This window comes from Oncorhynchus nerka, linkage group LG6 (genome assembly GCF_034236695.1).
Source record: "Oncorhynchus nerka isolate Pitt River linkage group LG6, Oner_Uvic_2.0, whole genome shotgun sequence".
Lineage (NCBI taxonomy): Eukaryota > Metazoa > Chordata > Actinopteri > Salmoniformes > Salmonidae > Oncorhynchus > Oncorhynchus nerka.
Genome location: NC_088401.1, coordinates 62,748,312 through 62,772,014, shown reverse-complemented (window position 1 = coordinate 62,772,014; position 23,703 = coordinate 62,748,312). Strand labels below are relative to the sequence as shown.

The window sequence follows — 23,703 nt, the reverse complement described above, 5'->3', positions numbered from 1 at the left end:
TTGAAACCGCCTCATGCCAATGACTCCTTATATGGCTGTGAAGGAGCTAGGAGTCAGCTTACGTTTTCCACGTTTTCCCCAAGGTGTCTGCAGCATTGTGACGTCTTTTTGGGCATTTCCATTGGAGAATGGCTGTAAGAGACCATATAGGGCGAGTGGACGCATGGTGTCTCCCGGAGAAAACATTGCGTAAAATACTGAGGTAGACATTTTTCCAATCGTTTCTTATGAGAAACAAACTGCCTCCACGGATATATTATCGAATACATATGTTAAAAACACCTTGAGGATGGATCCTAAACAACGTTTGCCGTGTTTCTGTCGATAATATGGAGCAAATTTAGAAAAAAGTTCGCCGTTATAGTTTAGGTATTTTCGGTCGATTTCTCAGCCAAGCAGGATGAACAAACGTGACGTTTTTCGCCTACAAAAATATTATTTTTGGAAAAAAGGAACATTTGCTATCTAACTGGGAGTCTCCTGAATGAAAGCATCTGAGGTTCTTCAAAGGTAAATTATTTAATTTGGTTGCTTTTCTTATTTTTGTGAAAATGTTGCCTGCTGCCAGCACAGCCTAGCATAGCATTATGCCATGCTAAACTTACACAAATGCTTGTCTAGCGTTGGCTGTAATGCATATTTTGAAAATCTGAGATGACAGTGTTGTTAACAAAAGGCTAAGCTTGTGTTTGAATATATTTATTTCATTTCATTTGCGATTTTCATGAATAGGAAAAGTTGCGTTATGGTAAAGCGCTTGAGGCTATGATTACGCTCCCGGATATGGGATTGCTCGTCGCTAGAGGTTAAACAACACAATGTAACTCCAAGTCAATCACACTTTTGTGAAATCAAACTGTCCACTTAGGAAGCAACACTGATTGACAATAAATTTCACATGCTGTTGTGCAAATGGAATAGACAACAGGTGGAAATTATAGGCAATTAGCAAGACACCCCCAATAAAGGAGTGGTTCTGCAGGTGATAACCACAGACCACTTCTCAGTTCCTATGATTCCTGGCTGATGTTTTGGTCACTTTTGAATGCTGGCGGTGCTTTCACTCCAGTGGTAGCATGAGACGGAGTCTACAACCCACACAAGTGGCTCAGGTAGTGCAGCTCATCCAGGATGGCACATCAATGCGAGCTGAGGCAAGACACACTTTCACCTTGGAAAGGTACATTTTGAGCATGGGTAGCGGCTGTCCGATTATTGTCATTTTTCAGGTGGAGTGGAACGCGGGCCTGTGGCAACGATGCTCCAGAAATACATATGAGCTATGAGTGTTACTGACCCTGAGATATGACAGAATAATTAGAGCTAAGCTTCTTAAGTCACAGTGCTTCGTATTGACATTTTTTACACAAAGGAGCATTGTTTCAAGACACCCACAGTCGGGAAAGCGAATCCCATATGCAAGACTGGTTTTCATCACTGCGTTTATTGAGACTAACATTTTAGACAGGGAGACAAATAATTCAGTCAGTCAGTGAGCCTAACATTTCAGTCGGTGACATTAATCAGTTTTATTCACTTGTCTGCACCTGTAGTGTCTGTAGTCCAATACACATATAGTCCTACTCTGATATAAGACCCCCTTGGGTCAAAAACGTGATTACAAAATGGTCGACAATTTGATCAAATCCAGTCCCAACTTGCTGTTGTTCGTACCTGCTTCTTGGCAGGAACATGGACTCCTTGATGAAGACAGACCCGGACAGTAGGATATACCAGCAGCTTCCGATGTCATCCGGGCTGTGAAAGAGAAAACAGAGAGAATTGAACTGGTGAATCGCAATTTCAAATTCGTACCTGCACACACACCCAAGTCAAAACACAGACAGCGTAATACACGTCACAGACAAACTCACACTAACCCTGAGCAGTACAAGAGAGGATGACACACACAAAGTTTTCCAACTTCCGAATAGAAAACTCCCTAGGTGGCAATTCCAGTGACAATAATGTCAGATTTGCTGTTTAAAGTAGCTGAAAGCAGCAGCAGAGGACTACAGTACAATGAGGGAGGATTCAATAGTCCATTGAGAGGGTTTTCTGATAGTTTTCTTGGCAAGCCATGGTTCTCTATTCAAATACATCTAACAGAAAACAGCCCATTGATAGTACAGATCTAGGAGGAAATACCAGTACCGACACATTACGGTGTCTCTACTGATGGCATCGACAGACATGGTCACTCTGTTTCTAGCTCAGAGTCAACTTCGCAGTATGTTTTATGTGCGTGTTACTTCATACATTGCTTGCTCAGAATGTTTCTTGCATTATTAACAGCCAAAATTAATTGGTGGCTATAAGATCGGCAATCACTCTACAGCATTTCAACCAGAAATGTGATTTTCCAAAATTGGATCCTTTGTTTGAACACCCCGAGGCAGTTCCATTCATCCCGGGGGCTGCTCCAAAACACTGCCGCAGGAGAATAGGAATAAAGAGTGGGATTCTAGTCAGACTCAGGAGGTATGCATAACCTCCACCGCTTCCGAGTATATTGTTCGCTAATATTTCCTTCGACTAACATTCTGTTTTATGGAATCATGGCTCTCTCAGGAACTAGTCTCTGACCATTCAGCCAGTGGGGTTCCCCGATAACTCTCATTGGAAAAGAAAACTGGAGGTGTACGTTTCATGATTGACTTCTTGTGGTGTGATTATGGTAACGTACAGGAACTTTTGGTCTCCCGATCTGGAATACCTCACCATCTAATGCCGATTACATTACCTTCAGAGATCATTTTCTTAAGTAACTGTTACGGCCGTGTATATTCTCCCCCCAGCCGAAATGTCTCAAGGAAATAACCTGGACTTTATACATTGCAATGTCCGTACTGTGAGACTCCTAACACAGCGCTACAGGGAGACAGGATGGACAGCTGATTGTCCTCGCAGTGGCAGATCACGTGTAACGAGACATGCACAGAATCGATACATCCGAACATCACACCTGCGGGACAGGTACAGGATGGCAACTGCCGCCTGAGTTACACCAGGAACGCAGAGTCCTTCCATCAGTGCTCAGACTGTCCGCAATAGGCTGAGAGAGTCTGGACTGAGGGCTCGTAAGGCCTTTTGTAAGGCAAGTCCTCACCAGACATCACCAGAAACAATGTTGCCTATGGGCACAAACCCACAGTCGCTGGACCAGACAGGACTGGCAAAAAGTGCTCTTCACGGATGTGGTTTTGTCTCACTGGGTGTGATGGTCGGATTTGCGTTTATCGTCGAAGGAATGAGCGTTATGCCGAAGCCTGTACTCTGGAGCAGGATCGATTTGGAGGTGGAGGGTTCATCATGATCTGTGGCGGTGTGTCACAGCATCATCGGACTGAGCTTGTTGTCATTGCAGGCAATTTCAACGCTGTGCATTACAAGGAAAAAATCCTCCTCCCTCATGTGGTACCCTTCCTGCAGGCTCATCCTGACATGACCATCCAGCATGACAATGCCACCAGCCATATCGCTTGTTCTGTGAGTGCTTTCCTGCAAGACAGGAATGTCAGTGTTCTGCCATGGCCAGCGAAGAGCCCGGATCTCAATCCCATGGAGCACGTCTGGGACCTGTTGGATCAGAGAGTGAGGGCTAGGGCCATTTCTCCCCAGAAATGCCCGAGAAATTGCAGGTGCCTTGGTGGAAGAGTGGGGTAACATCTCATAGCAAGAACTGGCAAATCTGGTGCAGTCCATGAGGAGGAGATGCACAGCAGTACTTAATGCAGCTGGTGGCCACACCAGAGTGACTTACTTTTGATTTTGACCCATCCCCCTTTGTTCAGGGACACATTATTCAATTTGTTAGTCACATGTCTGTGGAACTTGTTCAGTTTGTCTCAGTTGTTCAATCTTATGTTCATACAAATATTTACATGTTGAGTTTGTTGAAAATAAAAGCAGTTGACAGTGATAGAACGTTTCATTTTTTGCTGAGTTTACACACACGTTAAAAAGTATGTTGTCACTTAGAAATGTTCTTGTTTTTGAAAGAAAAGCACATTTGTGTCCATTAACCTTTTGTGACTAGGGGGGCAGTATTTTCATTTTTGGAAAAATAACGTTCCCGTAGTAAACGGGGTATTTTGTCATGACAAGATGCTAAAATATGCATATAATTGACAGCTTAGGATAGAAAACACTCTAAAGTTTCCAAAACTGTAAAAATATTGTCTGTGAGCATAACAGAACTGATGTTGCAGGCGAAAGCCTGAGAAAAATCCAAACAGGAAGGGACTCTTATTTAGAAGGCTCTGCGTTCCTATGCGTCCCTATTGAGCAGTGAAAGAGATATCAACCAGATTCCTTTTTCTATGGCTTCCCTAATTTGTCTAGTGTCACAATTCATAGTTTCCGGCTTTTATTTTGAAAAATGAGCCTGAACGTCAACATTGCGTCAGTGGTCAGCTGAAATCTCTCAGAGTGTTTGGTGCGTAAAGGACAAATGTGGCCATTGTTTCTCTCTATCCTACTAAGAAGCCACGAGTCCCGGTTGATATATTATCGAATAGATATTTGAAAAACACCTTGAGGATTGATTATCAACAACGTTTGCCATGTTTCTGTCGATATTATGGAGCTAATTTGGAATATTTTTCGGCGTTTTCGTGACTGCAATTTCCGGGTGATTTCTCAGCCAAACGTGAAGAACCAACGGAGCTATTTCGCCTACAAAAATTATATTTTGGGAAAAAAGGAACATTGGCTATCTAACTGGGAGTCTCGTGAGTGAAAACATCCAAAGCTCATCAAAGGTAAACAATTTAATTTGATTGCTTTTCTGATTTCCGTGACCAAGTTACCTGCTGCTAGCTGGACAAAATGCTATGCTAGGCTATCGATAAACTTACAAATGTTTGTCTAGCTTTGGCTTTAAAGCATATTTTGAAAATCTGAGATTACAGGGTGATTAACAAAAGGCTAAGCTGTGTCTCAATATATTTCACTTGTGATTTTCATGAATAGGAATATTTTCTAGGAATATTTATGTCCGTTGTGTTATGCTAATGTCAGTCGATGATTACACTCCCTCATGCGGGATGGGGAGTCAGAGGTTTTTAAATAAGTTCAAATTGATCAGAAATACAGTGTAGACTTTGTTAATGTTGTAAATGACTATTGCAGCTGGAAATGTAGATATTTTTGGAATATCTACATAGGCGTACAGAGGCCCATTATCAGCAACCACCACTCCTGTGTTCCAATGGCACGTTGTGTTAGCTAATCCAAGTGTATCATTTTAAAAGGCTAATGGATCATTAGAAAACCCATTTGCAATTGTTAAAACAGCTGAAAACTGTTGTGCAAATTAAAGAAGCAATAAAACCGGCCTTCATTAGACTAGTTGAGTATCAGAATTTGTGGGTTCGATTACAGGCTCAAAATGGCCAGAAACAAAGACTTTCCTCTGAAACTCGTCAGTCTATTCTTGTTCTGGGAAATGGAGTCTATTCCATACGAGATATTGCCAAGAAACTGAAGATCTCATACAACACTGTATACTACTCTCTTCACAGAACAGAGCAAACTGGCTCTAACCAGAATAGAAAGAGTGGGAGGCCTAAGTGCACAACTGAGTACATTAGTGTCTAGATTGAGTGTCTAGATTGAGAAACAGACACCTCACAAGTCCTCAACTGGCAGCTTTGTTAAATAGTTCCCCACAAAACTGCAGTCTCAACATCAACAGTGAAGAGGCGACTCCGGGATGCTGGCCTTCTGGACACTAATGTTCTTGTCCACTTGCTCAGTTGTGCACCGGGGCCTCCCACTCCCATTTCTATTCTGGTTAGTGTCCGTTTGCGCTGTTCTGTGAAGGGAGTAGTATAGTCATGGCCAAAAGTTTTGAGAATGACACAAATATTAATTTTCACAGTCTGCTGCCTGTTTGTATGATGGCAATTTGAATATACTCCAGAATGCTATGAAGAGTGATCAGATGAATTGCAAAGTTCCTCTTTGCCATAGAAATGAACTGAATCCCCCCAAAAACATTTCCACTGCATTTCAGCCCTGCCACAAAAGGACCAGCTGACATGTCAGTGATTCTCTCGTTAACAGGTGTGAGTGTTGACGAGGACAAGGCTGTAGATCACTCTGTCATGCTGATTGAGTTCGAATAACCGACTGGAAGCTTCAAAAGGAGGGTGGTGCTTGGAATCATTGTTCTTCTGTCAACCATGGTTACCTGCAAGGAAACACGTGTAGTCATCATTGCTTTGCACAAAAAGGGCTTCACATGCAAGGATATTGCTGCCAGTAAGATTGCACCTAAATCAACCATTTATCGGATCATCAAGAACTTCAAGGAGAGTGGTTCAATTGTTGTGAAGACGGCTTCACGGCGCTCAAGAAAGTCCAACAAGAGCCAGGACCGTCTCCTAAAGTTGATTCAGCTGTGGGATCAGGGCACCACCAGTACAGAGCTTGCTCAGGAATGGAAGAAGGCAGGTGTGAGTGCATCTGCAAGCACAGTGAGGAGAAGACTTTTGGAGGATGGCTTGGTGTCAAGAAGGGCAGCAAAGAAGCCACTTCTCTCCAGTAAAAACATCAGGGACAGACTGATATTCTGCAAATGGTACAGATATTGGACTGTTGAGGACTGGGGTAGAGTCATTTTCTCTGATGAATCCCCTTTCCGATTGTTTGGGGCATCCGGAAAAAAGCTTGTCCGGAGAAGACAAGGTGAGCACTACCATCAGTCTTGTGTCATGCCAACAGTAAAGCATCCTGAGACCATTCATGTGTGGGGTTGCTTCTCAGCCAAGGGAGTGGGCTCACTCACAATTGTGCCTAAGAACACAGCCATGAATAAAGAATGGTACCAACACATCCTCCGAGAGCAACTTCTCCCAACCATCCAGGAACAGTTTCGTGACGAACAATTCCTTTTCCAGCATGATGGAGCACCTTGCCATAAAGCAAAAGTGATAACTAAGTGGCTCAGGGAACAAAACATCAATATTTTGGGTCCATGGCCAGGAAACTCCCCAGACCTTAATCCCATTGAAAACTTGTGGTCAATCTTCAAGAGGCGGGCGGACAAACAAAAACTCACAAATACTTACAAACTACAAGCATTGATTGTGCAAGAATGGGCTGCCATCAGTGAGGATGTGGCCCAGAAGTTAATTGACATCATGCCAGGGCGGATTGCAGAGGTCTTGGAAAAGGGTCAACACTGCAAATATGGACTCTTTCATGTAATTGTCAATAAAAGCCTTTGACACTTATGAAATGCTTGTAATTATACTTCAGTATTCCATTGACACAGAAGCAGCAAACTTTGTGAAAATTATATATTTGTGTAATTCTCAAATTTTTTGGCCATGACTGTACATAGTGTTGTACGAGATAATCAGTTTCTTGGCAATTTCTCGAATGGAATATCCTTAATTTCTCAGAACAAGAAAAGACTGACGAGTTTCAGAATAAAGTACTTGGTTTCTGGACATTTTGAGCGTGTAATCGAAACCAAATGCTGATGCTCCAGATACTCAATTAGTCTAAAGAAGGCCTGTTTTATTGCTTCTTTAAACCGTTTTCAGCTGTGCTAACAAATTGCAAAAGGGGTTTCTAAAGCTCAATTAGCTTCTTAAAATGATCAACTTGGATTAGCCAACACAAGGTCCCATTGGAACACGAGTGATGGTTTATGATAAAATGGGCCTCTGTACGCCTACGTTGATATTCCATTAAAAATCAGCCGTTTCCAGCTACAAGTCACTTACAACAATAACAATGTCAACACTATTTATGATCAATTTGGACCAAATATTTTATGCTTTTCTTTCAAAAACAAGTAAAATGTCTAAACGACACCAAACTATTGAACGGTAGTGTGTAGTATGTACACACACTGTATGTATATACTGTATGTACACACACACACACAGACACACACACACACACACAGCATAACAGTCAAAAGTTGACACCTACTCATTCCAGGGTATTTTTAATTTTTACATTGTAGAATAATAGCTAAGACATCAAAACAATGAAATAGTAAACAAATTAAAGTTTTACACAAATCAAAATACATTTTATTTTTGATTCTTCAAATTAGCCACCCTTTGAACACACTTGGTATTATCTCAACCAGCTTCACCTGGAATGCTTTCCCAACAGTCCTGAAGGAGTTCCCACATATGCTGAGCACTTGGTGGCTGCTTTTACTTCACTGCGGTCCAACTCATCCCAAACCAACTCAATTGGGTTGAGGTTGGGTGATTGTGGAGGCCAGGTCATCAAATGCAGCACTCTCCTTCTTAGTCAAATAGCCCTTACACAGCCTGGAGGTGTGTTGGGTCATTGTCCTGTTGAAAAACAAATGACATCCCATCTGGTTTGGGCTTAGTGGGACTGGCGTATGGCTGCAGAACGCTGTGGTAGCCATGCTGGCTAAGCGTGCCTTCAATTCTAAATCAATCACAGACAGTGTTCGCAGCAAAGCACCCCCACACCATCACCTCCATGCTTCACAGTGATTACGACACATGGAGATCATCCGTTCACCTACTCTACGTCTCACGACACAGCGGTTGGAACCAAAAATATCCAATTTGGACTCATCAGACCGAAAGGACAAATGTGTCCATTGCTCATGTTTCTTGGCCCAAGCTGGTCTCTTTTTATTAATGGTGTCCTTTGGTAGTGGTTTCTTTGCAGCAATTGGACAATGAAGGCCTGATTGATGCAGTCTCCTCTGAAAGGCTGAGGTTGCAATGTGTCTGTTAATTGAACTCTGAAGCATTTATTTGGGCTGCAATTTCTGAGGCTGGTAACTCGAATGAACTTATCCTCTGCAGCAGAGGCAACTCTGGGTCTTCCTTTGCCGTGGCGGTCCTCATGAAAGACAGTTTTATCATAGCGCTTGATGGTTTTTGCGATTGGACTCGAAGTAACTTTCAAAGTTCTTGAAATTTTCCCAACGGACTGATTTTCATGTCTTAAAGTAATGATGGACTGTTGTTTCTCTTTGCTTATTTGAGCTGTTCTTGCCATAATAGGGACTTGGTATTTTACCAAACAGGGCTGTTTTCTGTATATCACCCCTATCTTGTCAGAACTGATTGGATCAAATGCATTAAGGAAAGAAATTCCAAATTAACTTAACAAGGCACACCTGTTAATTGAAATGCATTCCAGGTGACTACTTCATGAAGCTGGTTGAGAGAATGCCAAAACTGTACAAAGCCGTCAAGGCAAAGGGGTGACTACTTTTAAAAATCTCAAATATAATTTGATTTGTGTAACAGTTTTTTGGTTACTACATAAGTCCATATGTTACTTGATAGTTTTGATGTATTCACTATTATTCTACAATGTAGAAAATACTGAAAATAAAGAAAAACCCTGCAATGAAGTGAATTCAGACTCAACTATTTCCACATTTTGTTACGTTACAATCTTGTTTAAAAAATAAATAAAAATCATGACACACCATACCCCATAATGGCAAAGCGAAAACAAGTTTAAAAAACAGATAGCTTATTTACATCAGTATTCAGACCCTTTGCTAAATTGAGCTCATGTGCATCCTGTTTCCATTGATCATCCTTGAGATGTTTCTACAACTTGATTTGAGTCCACCTGTGGTAAATTCAATTGATTGGACATGATTTGGAAAGGCACACACCTGTCTATATAAGGTTCCACAGTTGATAGTGAATGTCAGAACAAAAACAAAGCCATGAGGTTGAAGGAATTGTCCATAGAGCTCCAAGACAGGATTGTGTCGAGGCACAGATCCGGGGAAGGGTACTAAAACATTTATGAAGCATTGAATGTCCACAAGAAGACAGTGGCCTCCATCACTCTTAAATGGAAGAAGTTTGGAACCACCAAGACTCTTTCTAGAGCGGTCCAAACTGAGCAATCAGGGGAGAAGGGTCTTGGTCAGGGAGGTGGCCGAGAAACCCGATGGTCACTGACAGCGCTCCAGAGGTAGTCTGTGGAGCTGGGAGAACTTTTGTCGCAGGAGTAAAATACTGCAGCAGGAGGATTTGATTATTAAAAAATAAATACATTCTAACGGGAAAATCAGTTTTGATAGGACCTACAGTAGTAGGACATTTATGTCAGGTGCTGTAGAATTTGAGCGAGCGAAAGAGAAAGACCACTGAAGTGAATTGATGTCAATTCTGTAGCGCAGGGAAATTCTCTGTGACAACAGAGTGAACAAATGAAAAAAAAAATACCTCTCGATAAGTTCCATGGCCACGTTTCACTTTGTTGTGGGTTTACTCATCTAGTCTCTACCAAATGACGCTATAACAAGGAATAAACTGCTTCATCATCATAATTGTCTTTCACTAACTACCGAGCAGATTGCCGTGGCCGCACACCCTGTACATGCTGCAGGTGCTATTAAATTGCTTGTCTTGTCATTGGGTTCCCTTTAAATCTTGTGTGTAATTATTGGTCAGTGTGTTCGAGTCCCACCAGCGGAGAGCTCTGAAAGGTAGTCTGGAGGAAATCCATTCGATGGCAAATATGGCACGCCAAAGGTTTGTGTCCCACTCACATCTAGAGGTGGGACGGATGGGGATGAATGCATGGCCAAACATACAAGTGAACATGCACAAGTATGTTCATAAACACACACACACTTATAAAGACAGAATGAGAGATTATACTGAGTGAGTTTCTCATCACAAAGTACAAAGCAATGCCCCCCACCCCCCTCTTCCTTCTCTCCACACCTTCACTCTGGAGCTAATACGGCTGAGTATAGCACACCCTACTGATGCAGTGTGAATCCTGCTTCCTTCCCTCTCCCCATCTCTCTCCTTCACCGTTTTCCCTCCTTTCCCCTGATGCACTTGTTCCCCCTATATCGTCCTCATCTCCTCCCTCGCAGTCCAAATGAAAATGTTCAATTATTAATCGCTGGCACGCAGAGGCGCTCGCTCCCTTGCACATCGCTAAGGAGGAGAGGAGCACAGAACACAAAGTAGTAGGAGACAGGAGAGTCTTATGCGCCACGACAGCTTGACTGAACTGGGTCATGAGCATTTTGGGAGAAACAATAGTCTGAGAAGCGCTCAGCAATGACAAGCCCGAACACCACATTTCATCTTCAGACAGGATGTAAGGTAGGAGAGAAGCTGAGGGTCTCTGGGTGTGTTAGAAGCTGGAGAATAACTTTTTTTTTATTAAACATCAATATTCTCATGAGACCCTTTATGAAATGATGATCAAATTATGTTGGAATGGAGGGACAGAACGAGCCTATTTCCAAAGGGGTGTGTCTGATAAACTACAGTATACAGTGCATTCAGAAAGTATTCAGACACCTTCCCTTGAAATGGGTTAGGGTTAAATGGTTGGAACTTCAACACGAGGTGAAGAAATAAACTCACCTTCCTTTAGACCAGAGAGACGGCAAGCTGCAGCTCATGACCATCGTGGTTCGAATCCTGAATAATCAACACGAGGTATGGGTGAGGAGCGCACCTCTCAGACAATCATTCAGCCAGCTAATTAGCTGTCGCAAGTCAAATATCTAGAGAAGTGAATGTAAGTGAGACTATCCTACTACGCTCATCACCGGGAACCGTTGACACGGCTGGCTAGCTATCTCCCAGAGTGAACAACAGTAGAAGATGGGAAAGGGGAGACCCCTTCTGGACAATCAGAGCCATCCAGCTTGCCGCTCTAAGGTCAACAATCTTCCTAATGAGGGCTGGTTCCGACCGAAAAAAGGCACTCGCACGTAAATACATTGATGATTTCTTATTCCAAATGGGTGGTGGTTCGTGTGCAAACCATATGATTAATGTGAGAATATTTCTGAAATGTATTGACGATGTGTCTTTTTTTCACTCTCCCCTCTACATATCATTGCGTAAAAAGTCACCATATTGTAAAAGTCTGCTACGGACCTTTGTCTCGTATTAAGTGTGTATGTTATCCTGTTATTATTTAAATAATAATAGTAAATAAATAATTCAACCAATTGGTGTAGTACTGAATCATGAGTAAGACTGGGTTTATTGCAGATGCACGACTGTTCAGAATGATTTTATGATAAGAGGTAATGATTAATAAAATGACTGTTTAGTGATGTAATAGATATATATATATCTTATAGAATTTCATTTGAGAGACGGTAATTCTTTAAAAAACCTCTTCCGTGGTGCCTCAAATTTCTAATGAGTTAGTTGTTAGAGGATTCATTTAAAATCGGGTAAAAATTAAACAGTTAGTGGATTAAATAAATAACAGTCAGAATAATGAAAGTAAAGTCACAACAGGGGTATCTTCTGTAGCTTGTCGTGGGAAAAAAAATATTTAATCCATTTTAGAATAATGCTGTAACATAACAAAATGTGGAGAAAGTCAAGGGGTCTGAATACTTTCCTTGCAAAACTATTCAGACCCCTTGGATTTCACCACATTTTGTGTTACAAAGTGAGATTAAAATGGATTTGTAATTTTCTATCAACAATTCAAACAAAATAGTCTGTCAATGTGGGAAAAAAATCAATAAAATAGTCGTTGCTTAAGTATTCAGCTTTCTGAGTCAATACATGTTAGGAAAACCTTTTGCATCGATTACAGCTGTGAGTCTTCTAGGGTAAGTCTATAAAAGCTTTGCACACCTGGATTGTGCAATATTAGCCCATTATTCTGTAAAAAAAGAATTGTCAAGCTCTATCAAGCTTTTTCAAGTTTTGCCACAGTATTTCAAGCAGAATTAAGTCAAACTGTAACTTGGACACTCAGGAACATCCACGGTCATCTTGGTAAGCATTTCCAGTTGAAATTTGGCTTTGTGTTTTAGGTTATTGTCCTGCTGAATGGTGAATTCTTCTCCCAGTGTTTGGGGTAAAGCAGACTGAAGCAGGTTTGCTCTACCATTTTCCCTGTGCTTCACTCCATTCTGTTTCTTTTTATCCTGAAAAGGTATTTGCTGATGTCAAGCATACTCATACCATGATGCAGCCACTACCATGCTTGAAAATGTAGGCCAAAAAGTGTATTCCTTTGCCATGTTTTTTTTTGCAGTTACTGCCTTGATGCATACAAAGATACATGTTTTGGAATATTTGTATTCTGTATATTTATATTATCGGGGAGTCAACAATGTTGACCCGTCCTCAGCTCCCCCTTCACAGCCATTTAACTCTGTAGCGGTTTTCAAATCCCCAATTGCCACATGGTGACATCCCTGGGCAGTTTCATTCCGGCCCTGCAGCTCACTTCAGAAGGACAACTATCTTTGAGGTGTCTAGTGGTTTAATAACATAAGTAACATGACCATGCTTACAGAAATATTGAATGTCTGATTTGTTATTGTTACACATCTACCAATCACTGCCCCTTTTATGATACTTGAAATTCAATACATGGAGGGACCTTACAGATGTTGTTTGGGGGACAGAAGGGTCATTTATTTTTGTACATGTAACTTTGTGATTTGTTAAGCAAAATTTGACTCCTTTACTAACTTAATCTTGCTGGGAAAAAAGGTGGCTGAATACTTTGAATGCAGCGACTGTTATATTTTTTCTTAATCTTAAAATAACATGGGCCACCCCAAAATGGCCCACTTTGACAGATTATTTTGTGTATATTGTTGATAAAAATGACAAGTCCATTTGAATCCCACTTCGTAACACAAAATGGAGAAATCCAAGGGGTCTGAATACTTTTGCAAGGCAAAAGTTAGTGGGAGTTGATGGCCTTATTTCTATTACATGACTGTCATTCAGATTCCATTCACTAACATCAATAGGTTTAAGCTACTACATGATACTCAAATTTGCCCTATACACATGAGATTGCTAAAACCTAGCCTACAAATGAAAGTTTATAACATAGGTGCACAGGTACAGAGACAAATTGGAGTAATCAAGGTGAGTGACATACTCAATACCACCTTGCACACTCTTGCCAGCATCTAGCAGATCTAGGGTGTAATCATTAGTCCAAACAGTTGCTAACATTTTGCAACAAAACCAAGAGGTTTTTTTGTGACAAATTTAGGTAGGTCCAGCCCCGTTTTGTTCCGTTAGCTTCCATTTAAGAAACGTTTCGCAAAACAGAATTAGCGGAATGAATACACCCCTGATCACCGGCACACAGTTCATACAATTTTAAATAAATAATATTTGTTCACAACCGTTCAACTAGCATCTCACAAAGTCACTTTTGATTGGATGGACAACATGTCAGTTCACACTGCAAGAGCTCTGATGGGTTGGAGGACGTCCTCTGGAAGTCGTTATAATTACTATAGTAAGTCTTTGGGAGGGGGTGAGAACCATGAGCCTCCTAAGTTCTGTATTGAAGTCAATGTACACAGAGGACAGAAAATAGCTGTCCTCTGGCTACACCAGGGTGCTAACCTACGGAGTGCTGTTGAGGCTACTGTATACCTTTATTGCAAAACAGGGTTTAAATCCGTTATTTGGTGACATAAAACGACACTAAATATATTCATATCTAAAAAATAAATAAAAAATGTAATGTTTCACTATTTTGATCAAATTCACTGCGTGGGATGGTCCTCCCCTTCCTCCTCTGAGGTGCCTCCACTGTTTGCAGTGTTTTATATGATGATTTTTAATACAGAATACTGCTAACGCCAATACTGACATGACACTCCCCAATTCCAACAGAGACCATCACTCATTGCCATCAGCCAGTATAGCCTCAGCTGACACATTGAATCAACAGTACGGTGTGTTTTCTCCATTAGAGTGACGTTTCTCATAGTAAACAAAAATCTGCGCATTCAGAAGGATGGAAATGCAATGTTCCTTGAGCGTTGTTTGGATGGGACATGTTATTTCTCCCAGTTCTTTTCCCAGATCAGATGACCTTGTTTCCAGAAGCGAGCGGGCACATTCCCAGCTGATTACAGTAGGACCCTATTGGGAGTTGGAGCTGGTGAGGGGAAAACTTTCCATCAGCTGCGTGCGAGTTCTGCACACACACAGGGGACGCAAGGCACACACACACACACACAATGAGCTGGGTTTGAGCACTACACACACACACACACACACACCAGGGAAGAGGGAAACACGGAGATGAGGACTGCTGGAGGGTATAATCAATTCCTGTCAAGAGTAATACTCTTGGTTTATAACCTGATGTACTAAGATGGCAGTGTATCGCCTGTAGCACACACACTATCAACCTCACTTTGGGATTTCAGGTTTGGACAGAATTGGAGTGGATGTAAGATCAGTGTGGCTTAGCCTTGTAACAATTGACTGTCCACCTCCCTACGCACAACGTGCCGTCTACTATTGACAGCATGTCTATGATTGACAGTCCATCACCCTATCCAAAATGTGCTGTCTATGATTGAGAGTCCTTCACCTCCCTATCCAAAATGTGCTGTCCATGCTTTCATCTCAGGAACTGTGTTTACCTTAAGGGCACCACTACAGCTAAAGATTCTTAATCAGATTCTCCACAGGGAGAGACTGCATCTTATTTTCCCACTGTCTGCTCCCAGCTCTTATCCAGGAAGAGAACCAGAGTATGAATGTCTACAAGAGGAATCCCCTACCCTGGGCCAAAATATTCATGCATATGCATACATACTACACATGACCACAGGCAGACGAGTGCACACACACAGTGAGTAGAAAGAGATTGCTGAAAGTGTTGTCACACTAGCCCTAAGCTACCAGCAGGGTACCAAACACCACCCCCCCTCTGCTACTTTTGGCCAATGGGAGCAACTCTCTCTCTCTGTGTGTGTGTGTGTGTGTCCTCTGACTACAGGGCATTCTGGAATATCCTGGCTCTCATCTAAATGAAGCAAGTCCTATAATCAGTTTCCTCCTAGAAAAAACTCTTAAGGATCAGACCTTTTTAAATTTTCACCTAAAATGGCATACCCAAATCTAACTGCCTGTAGCTTAGGACCTGAAGCAAGGACATGCATATTATTGACACCATTTGAAAGGAAACACTTTGACGTTTGTGGAAATGTGAAATTAATGTAGGAGAATATAACACATGAAATCTGGTAAAAGATAACAAAGATGTTCCATCATCTTTGAAATGCAAGAGAAAAGCCATAATATAACATTGCATTTTAAGCTCAATTTAGATTTTGGCCACTAGATGGCAGCAGTGTGTGTGCCAAGTTTTAGATTGATCCAGTCAGGCGTTGCAATACTGCATAGTATTTTTATCAAGTCTGCCCTTTATGTGCTGATTTGTCAATTGATACATTTTCAACTACATAACATACAAAAATGATCTGGTAATACAACATTTAAGTTAACACACACACACACACACTCACAGGAATGTAATATATGATGGATCCTTAGTTTATACACTAACTTTCACACATCTAGATGGCTGGGCGGGGTGGGTGTGGAGCAAGAGGCAGCAGGGGTTCAAACTGTAGAACCCAGTTCCTACATTTGAATATAAAAATAGATTTTACCAAACAAAACTATGCTACATTTTATCTCTAGGACCCTCAGGATGACAAATCAGAGCAAGATTATTGAATAAAAGTATATTATTTACCTTCACAGGTGAATGTATCAAATCAGTTGCCGTGATAAATGTTTGTTGTACACTCTCCTCAAACAATAGCATGGTATTATTTCACTGTAATAGCTACTGTAAATTGGACAATGCAGTTAGATTAACAATAATTAAACATTTCTGCCCATATAAGAAATGTCTAGGTCCTGGAAACTTTGCTGTTTATTACAACGTCATTCTAGTCACATTAGTGCAAATTAGCATCAACCGTCCCAATATTGGGACACTGATCTCGTAGAGGTCAATCAGATTAACCTCAGTCTCCTGCACCTATACGTGTGTGTGCACACGGTTTTCTATAAAAGGTAATTATTTCTCATCAGATATGGATGACAACAGCAAAACCTCTTGTCAAGTGTGTGCGTCTTCCAGTCAGTGTGTGTGTGTGTGTATATCCAGGAGGGTCTCAGGCTCTTAGCATCATAACAGGATGTCTTGGGGCAGAACAATGGAGTGGACGGTGCCAACGGGAGAACTAAAACTACACAGCCGGGAGAACAAAAACTACACAGCCGGGAGAACTAAAACTACACAGCCGGGAGAACTAAAACTACACAGTTGTTCTCCAAGCGGTTTCAACCCTCTCAAGACACACCATCTTTTTATCTGTCTCAATTGGAAGACAACACACAGAGGCTTACCTCAAATGGCCTAGCTAGCCAGGAACTAACCATCAAGACAAGGTTCTGGTAGCCATTAAAGCTTGCATTTTGTTATCAACCACAACTCAATGACTTGTCAAGTAGGCCAAATTGAATTGTTCCGGACAAACTTGCAGGTCTCTCTGCTTCAGTGGTTTAGATTCACACCTAGGCAGCAGAGAGGGTTTCTGGTGACCGTGCTGATGCACACAGGCATTTGTTTTCGAAATGATTCATTTCGCTGCACGTCATTAACGGGGCATAATCGCAGCTTGTCAATAAGTTGAACTCTGACCATGTCTTGTGTAAAGGCTTCCAGCAGAGAATATCTAGATATGATTTATTAAGAATGTTTACCTACATACACGCACAAGGGTACTTACTAATAGAGCACTTCATTGGCTTCGTGTCTTTCATAGCGCACTGTCTCACACATTATCCTGTAGGAGAGAGAAGGACAGAGGAGAGAGGTGGGGGCGAGAGGGGGAGGAGAGGAGTGGGGCGAGAGGGGAGGAGAGGAGTGGGGCGAGAGGGGCGAGAGGGGGAGGAGAGGAGTGGGGCGAGAGGGGAGGAGAGGAGTGGGGCGAGAGGGGGAGGAGAGGGGTGGGGCGAGAGGGGGAGGAGAGGGGTGGGGCGAGAGGGGGAGGAGGGGGGGAGGAGAGAAGAGAGAAGACAACAGTGACAGCAAAGTTAACAAATACAATCGAACAGATGGATGGTTGAGTTCACTAACGTTTAGTTTATCGAGTTTGTAGAAGCTCTCTACTGAGTTTACCTTTTTAAGGGGAAGGAAATGTCAGTATTTTAAAAGTAACTCATGTGCCTTGGCATTTGTGAAACTTTATTTTAGTAAACAGCGATATCAAAAAAGACAAACTCCAAAAAACAGCCCAGAGCATGTCATGCATATTATTGTTGCTCAAGGATTCAAAACAAGCAGGAGAAAAACAAGTCTCTGAGAACTAGCTACCACAGAGGAAAACAACATTCCTTTAAGGTGTTACCATCTAATAATACTTTGTCTCATCAGGGTATTGTGCAACTGCTAATCACAGACCATCCATGTAATTAACGAGTATAAATTCATGTGTAATTCATTTGATCAATCTGAATCAATGTGGGAGCTCTCACCTCAGCTGGTGTTCTCGGAGGTTAGACAGGGCCTCCATTCCATGCAGATAGGAGTAGACTATCTCCAGGTCCTGTGTGAAATAGAGGAGATGTCAGTTTATTAGCATTTTAGCATTACAATTTTACCGGGTGCAGGGTGTTGGAATATCATGGGGAAAAGGTCAGCGTGTTAACAGTAGACAGACATGAAGAGTCAGCAGTTCTAAGAGCCAAACAACCTTTCTAAAATGACCAGTGCTGTTCCTAATACATACAGTACCAGTCAAAGTTTGGACACACCTACTCATTCATTTATTTTTACCATTTTCTACATTGTAGAATAGTGAAGACACCAAAACTATGACATAACACAGAATCATGTAGTAACCAAAAAAGTGTTAAACTAATCAAAATATATTTTAGATTCTTCAAAGTAGCCACCCTTTGCCTTGATGACCGCTTTGCCCGCTCTTGGCATTCTCTCAACCAGCTTCACCTGGAATGTTTTTCCAACAGTCTTGAAGGAGTTCCCACATATGCTGAGCACTTGTTGGCTGCTTTTAATTCACTCTGCGATCCAACTCAACCCAAACCATTTCAATTGGGTTGAGGTTGGGTGATTGTGGAGGCCACGTCATCGGATGCAGCACTCCATCACTCGCCTTGGTCAAATAGGCCTTACAGTCTGGAGATGTGTTGGGTCATTTTCCTGTTGAAAAACAAAATGATAGTCCCACTAAGCGCAAACCAGGTCGGATGGCATATCGCTGCAGAATGCTGTGGTAGCCATGCTGTTTGTGTTTCTTGAATTCTAAATAAATCAGAGTGTCTCCAGCAAGCACCATCACACCTCTTCCTCCATGGGAAGCACACATGCGGAGATCATCCGTTCACCTACTCTGTGTCTCACAAAGACAAAGCAGTTGAAACCAAACATCTCAAGCAGTCTCCTCTGAACAGTAGCTGTTGAGATGTGTCTGTTGCTAGAACTCTGTGAAGCATTTATTTGGGATGCAATTTCTGAGGCTGGTAACTAATTAACTTATCCTCTGCAGGAGAGTTAACTCTGGATCTTCCTTACCTGTGGCGGTCCTCATGAGAGCCAGTTGTATCATAGCGCTTGATGGTTTTTGCAACTGCACTTCAAGAAATGTTCAAAGTTCTTGAAATTTTCCGGATTGACACCTTCATGTCTTAAAGTAATGGACTGTTGTTTCTCTTTACTTATTTGAGCTGTTCTTGCCAAAATATGGAATTGGTCTTTTACCAAATAGGGCTATCTTCTGTATACCAACCCTGCCTTGTTACAACAGAACTGATTGGCTCAAACACATTAAAGAAAGAAATTCCACAAATTAACCTTTAACAAGGCACACCTGTTAATTTAAAAATGCATTCCAGGTGATGACCTCATGAAGCTGGTTGAGAGAATGCCAAGAGTGTGCAAAGCTGTCAATGCAACGGTTGGCTACTTTCAAGAATCTCATATACATACATATGATTTGTTTAACAATTTTTTGGTTACTACATAATTCCATGTATTCATTTTTAGTTTTGACATCTTCACTATTATTCTACAATGTAGAAAATAGTAAAAATAAAGAAAAAACCTGACAGACACGTAGACACACCTCCTCTGCCATTCAAGGCAACATACTTAGAGGCCCAAAGAAAATGCCTGCACAAAGCACCTAATCTAAGAAAGATACATTTTAGAGACCAAAAAGGAAACAGGACGGGTGGTGCTTCCTTTCATTTGTCTCAACTGTGTCAGCTGACACCAAGCTCTGGGCTCTGAAACCGTCTGGCACCAAGGGGAATGAATGAAGAGGTCAACCGGTTTTGAAGCACCTCAGGTTAGAGGTTAAGGATTGAGAAAGGGGAGCTGGTGTTTGGTTAAAAATGACCTGCGGGTCGTACCAAAGTGTGAGTTACTACAAACAAGACCATAGATCAAATCTGTTGAGAAGATCAAAGCTGAAATGTGATCTTTTGCAAGTTATTATTTGAACAGTCACACATGAGTTTATAACGTATGCCCATTGAACAGACAAGGTCTATAGGCTATTATGCAAAGTTAGGGCCTATCTTGGATATCCTATGTCCCATCAACATAGACAACATTCATGCAATACAAAACACTGTTCAGACCGTTGGCTGAATTGGAACTAAAAAAAAATAACTAGGTTGGCCTTCAAAGCTCCATAGACTGGGTTACCTCGACCCATGTTACATCGTGCAGTGATATCCCCAGCCTAATAGACTGGGTTACCTCGACCCATGTTACATCATGCAGTGATATCCCCAGCCTAATAGACTGGGTTACCTCGACCCATGTTACATCACGCAGTGATATCCCCAGCCTAATAGACTTGGTTAGCTCGACCCATGTTACATCATGCAGTGATATCCCCAGCCTAATAGACTGGGTTACCTCGACCCATGTTACATCATGCAGTGATATCCCCAGCCTAATAGACTGGGTTACCTCGACCCATGTTACATCACGCAGTGATATCCCCAGCCTAATAGACTGGGTTACCTCGACCCATGTTACATCACGCAGTGATATCCCCAGCCTAATAGACTTGGTTAGCTCGACCCATGTTACATCATGCAGTGATATCCCCAGCCTAATAGACTGGGTTACCTCGACCCATGTTACATCATGCAGTGATATCCCCAGCCTAATAGACTGGGTTAGCTCGACCCATGTTACATCATGCAGTGATATCCCCAGCCTAATAGACTTGGTTAGCTCGACCCATGTTACATCATGCAGTGATATCCCCAGCCTAATAGACTTGGTTAGCTCGACCCATGTTACATCACGCAGTGATATCCCCAGCCTAATAGACTGGGTTACCTCGACCCATGTTACATCATGCAGTGATATCCCCAGCCTAATAGACTGGGTTACCTCGACCCATGTTACATCACGCAGTGATATCCCCAGCCTAATAGACTGGGTTACCTCGACCCATGTTACATCACGCAGTGATATCCCCAGCCTAATAGACTGGGTTACCTCGACCCATGTTACATCACGCAGTGATATCCCCAGCCTAATAGACTGGGTTACCTCGACCCATGTTACATCACGCAGTGATATCCCCAGCCTAATAGACTTGGTTAGCTCGACCCATGTTACATCATGCAGTGATATCCCCAGCCTAATAGACTGGGTTACCTCGACCCATGTTACATCATGCAGTGATATCCCCAGCCTAATAGACTGGGTTAGCTCGACCCATGTTACATCATGCAGTGATATCCCCAGCCTAATAGACTTGGTTAGCTCGACCCATGTTACATCATGCAGTGATATCCCCAGCCTAATAGACTTGGTTAGCTCGACCCATGTTACATCATGCAGTGATATCCCCAGCCTAATAGACTTGGTTAGCTCGACCCATGTTACATCACGCAGTGATATCCCCAGCCTAATAGACTGGGTTACCTCGACCCATGTTACATCATGCAGTGATATCCCCAGCCTAATAGACTGGGTTACCTCGACCCATGTTACATCACGCAGTGATATCCCCAGCCTAATAGACTGGGTTACCTCGACCCATGTTACATCACGCAGTGATATCCCCAGCCTAATAGACTGGGTTACCTCGACCCATGTTACATCACGCAGTGATATCCCCAGCCTAATAGACTGGGTTACCTCGACCCATGTTCCATCACGCAGTGATATCCCCAGCCTAATAGACTGGGTTACCTCGACCCATGTTACATCACGCAGTGATATCCCCAGCCTAATAGACTGGGTTACCTCGACCCATGTTACATCATGCAGTGATATCCCCAGCCTAATAGACTGGGTTAGCTCGACCCATGTTACATCATGCAGTGATATCCCCAGCCTAATAGACTGGGTTACCTCGACCCATGTTACATCACGCAGTGATATCCCCAGCCTAATAGACTGGGTTACCTCGACCCATGTTACATCATGCAGTGATATCCCCAGCCTAATAGACTGGGTTACCTCGACCCATGTTACATCATGCAGTGATATCCCCAGCCTAATAGACTGGGTTAGCTCGACCCATGTTACATCATGCAGTGATATCCCCAGCCTAATAGACTTGGTTAGCTCGACCCATGTTACATCATGCAGTGATATCCCCAGCCTAATAGACTTGGTTAGCTCGACCCATGTTACATCACGCAGTGATATCCCCAGCCTAATAGACTGGGTTACCTCGACCCATGTTACATCATGCAGTGATATCCCCAGCCGAATTATAGCCTTTATGTTCTGTTCTGACGTCGCTCACTGATTTGTATACTGTGTGGGCCTGATAATTCTGCTTGGAGACTGGCTAGGTTCTGGCACCATCTACTGTACAAGGGCAGGACAGGCCAATTTATTTGGGATTTAACATAAAATGGCACAGTACATTGAAACAAATTATCCAGCAAGCTGATATGAATAGAAATTGATAAGACCAAAATAAGACATATTGACATTCGTATAGTTGTGACTAGATGTAGGCCTAGTAAAATATGAGACTATGACTACAAAAAGTGCTACACAATGATTTTAAGCAAGACAAATACTGCCAATGCCATTTTTGGGAGGGATAATCTGGACTCATTATGCCTCAATGTTGCTTACATCGAATGAACCGTGAACATGCGGATTCACACGGGACAACAAGACCCTGTTGAAAGCTTAGCTGACATTTTTCAGTCTTCCCTAAAGTAGACCTAATCACAGATTTGAGAGGTTGGTAGGTGAACACACTAAGGTGGAAAACTTGCTTTGACTTATCCAATCACCGACAGTAACAGGCTATAACCTAAAGGAAGGGTTGTAAAGAAGATTCCAAACACCAGCGCAAGTCTAATTTCCCATTGCCATACATGGAAGCAGACCTTACCAAGAATGACCACTAGGTGGCAGGCTACTGCTGTGTTTTCCCATAGGCCTACTATAGCACAGTGTGGGAAAGAGCGCCACTCTTACGCCACTCAGGAGCTCCAGTGAGAGAGACAAATATGCAGACCCATCAATTGTGGCTTTGGTCTTAAATATTTCAGATCGACTCTTGAGATTAGCTCCATGGAAAGAATGCGAGGGACACCATTTTTCCACTGCCTCTCGCTACCATGCTACCATTCATTTTCCGGTTTTGTGTTTTTGGATTGGATAACGTTTGAGATGTTGGGGACAACCGCAAAACACTGGGGGGGGGGTCCAAGTTCATCTGCTATTGCGTATTGACGGCAATGACTGTATAGACTCAAGGTAGGGGAGTGGGATAAGAGTCAAGCAATGTCAAGTTTGAGAAGTGTGTGTGAGAGAGACAGCGAAAGAGAAATAAAGCAAGCATTTGATGAAGGTCCTTAATAACAGTGCTATTCAAGCACATTTTTGAAATACCAGATGTTA

General features: G+C 42.3%; 1 protein-coding gene across 14 annotated transcripts in view; it reads right to left on the bottom strand.

Annotated features, from left to right (window-relative positions):
* The window catches only part of LOC115130821 (rap guanine nucleotide exchange factor 2-like), a 154,475-nt gene that overhangs the window by 89,436 nt on the left and 41,336 nt on the right, over positions 1-23,703 (bottom strand). For all 14 annotated transcript variants that reach the window (XM_029662302.2, XM_065019778.1, XM_065019766.1 and 11 more), the window contains exons 2-4: positions 18,315-18,385; positions 17,567-17,623; positions 1,675-1,758 (exon numbers count right to left, since the gene is read on the bottom strand). In XM_029662302.2, the coding sequence (XP_029518162.1) occupies positions 1,675-1,758; positions 17,567-17,623; positions 18,315-18,385 (212 nt within the window). The remainder of the gene's footprint in view (positions 1-1,674; positions 1,759-17,566; positions 17,624-18,314; positions 18,386-23,703) is intronic.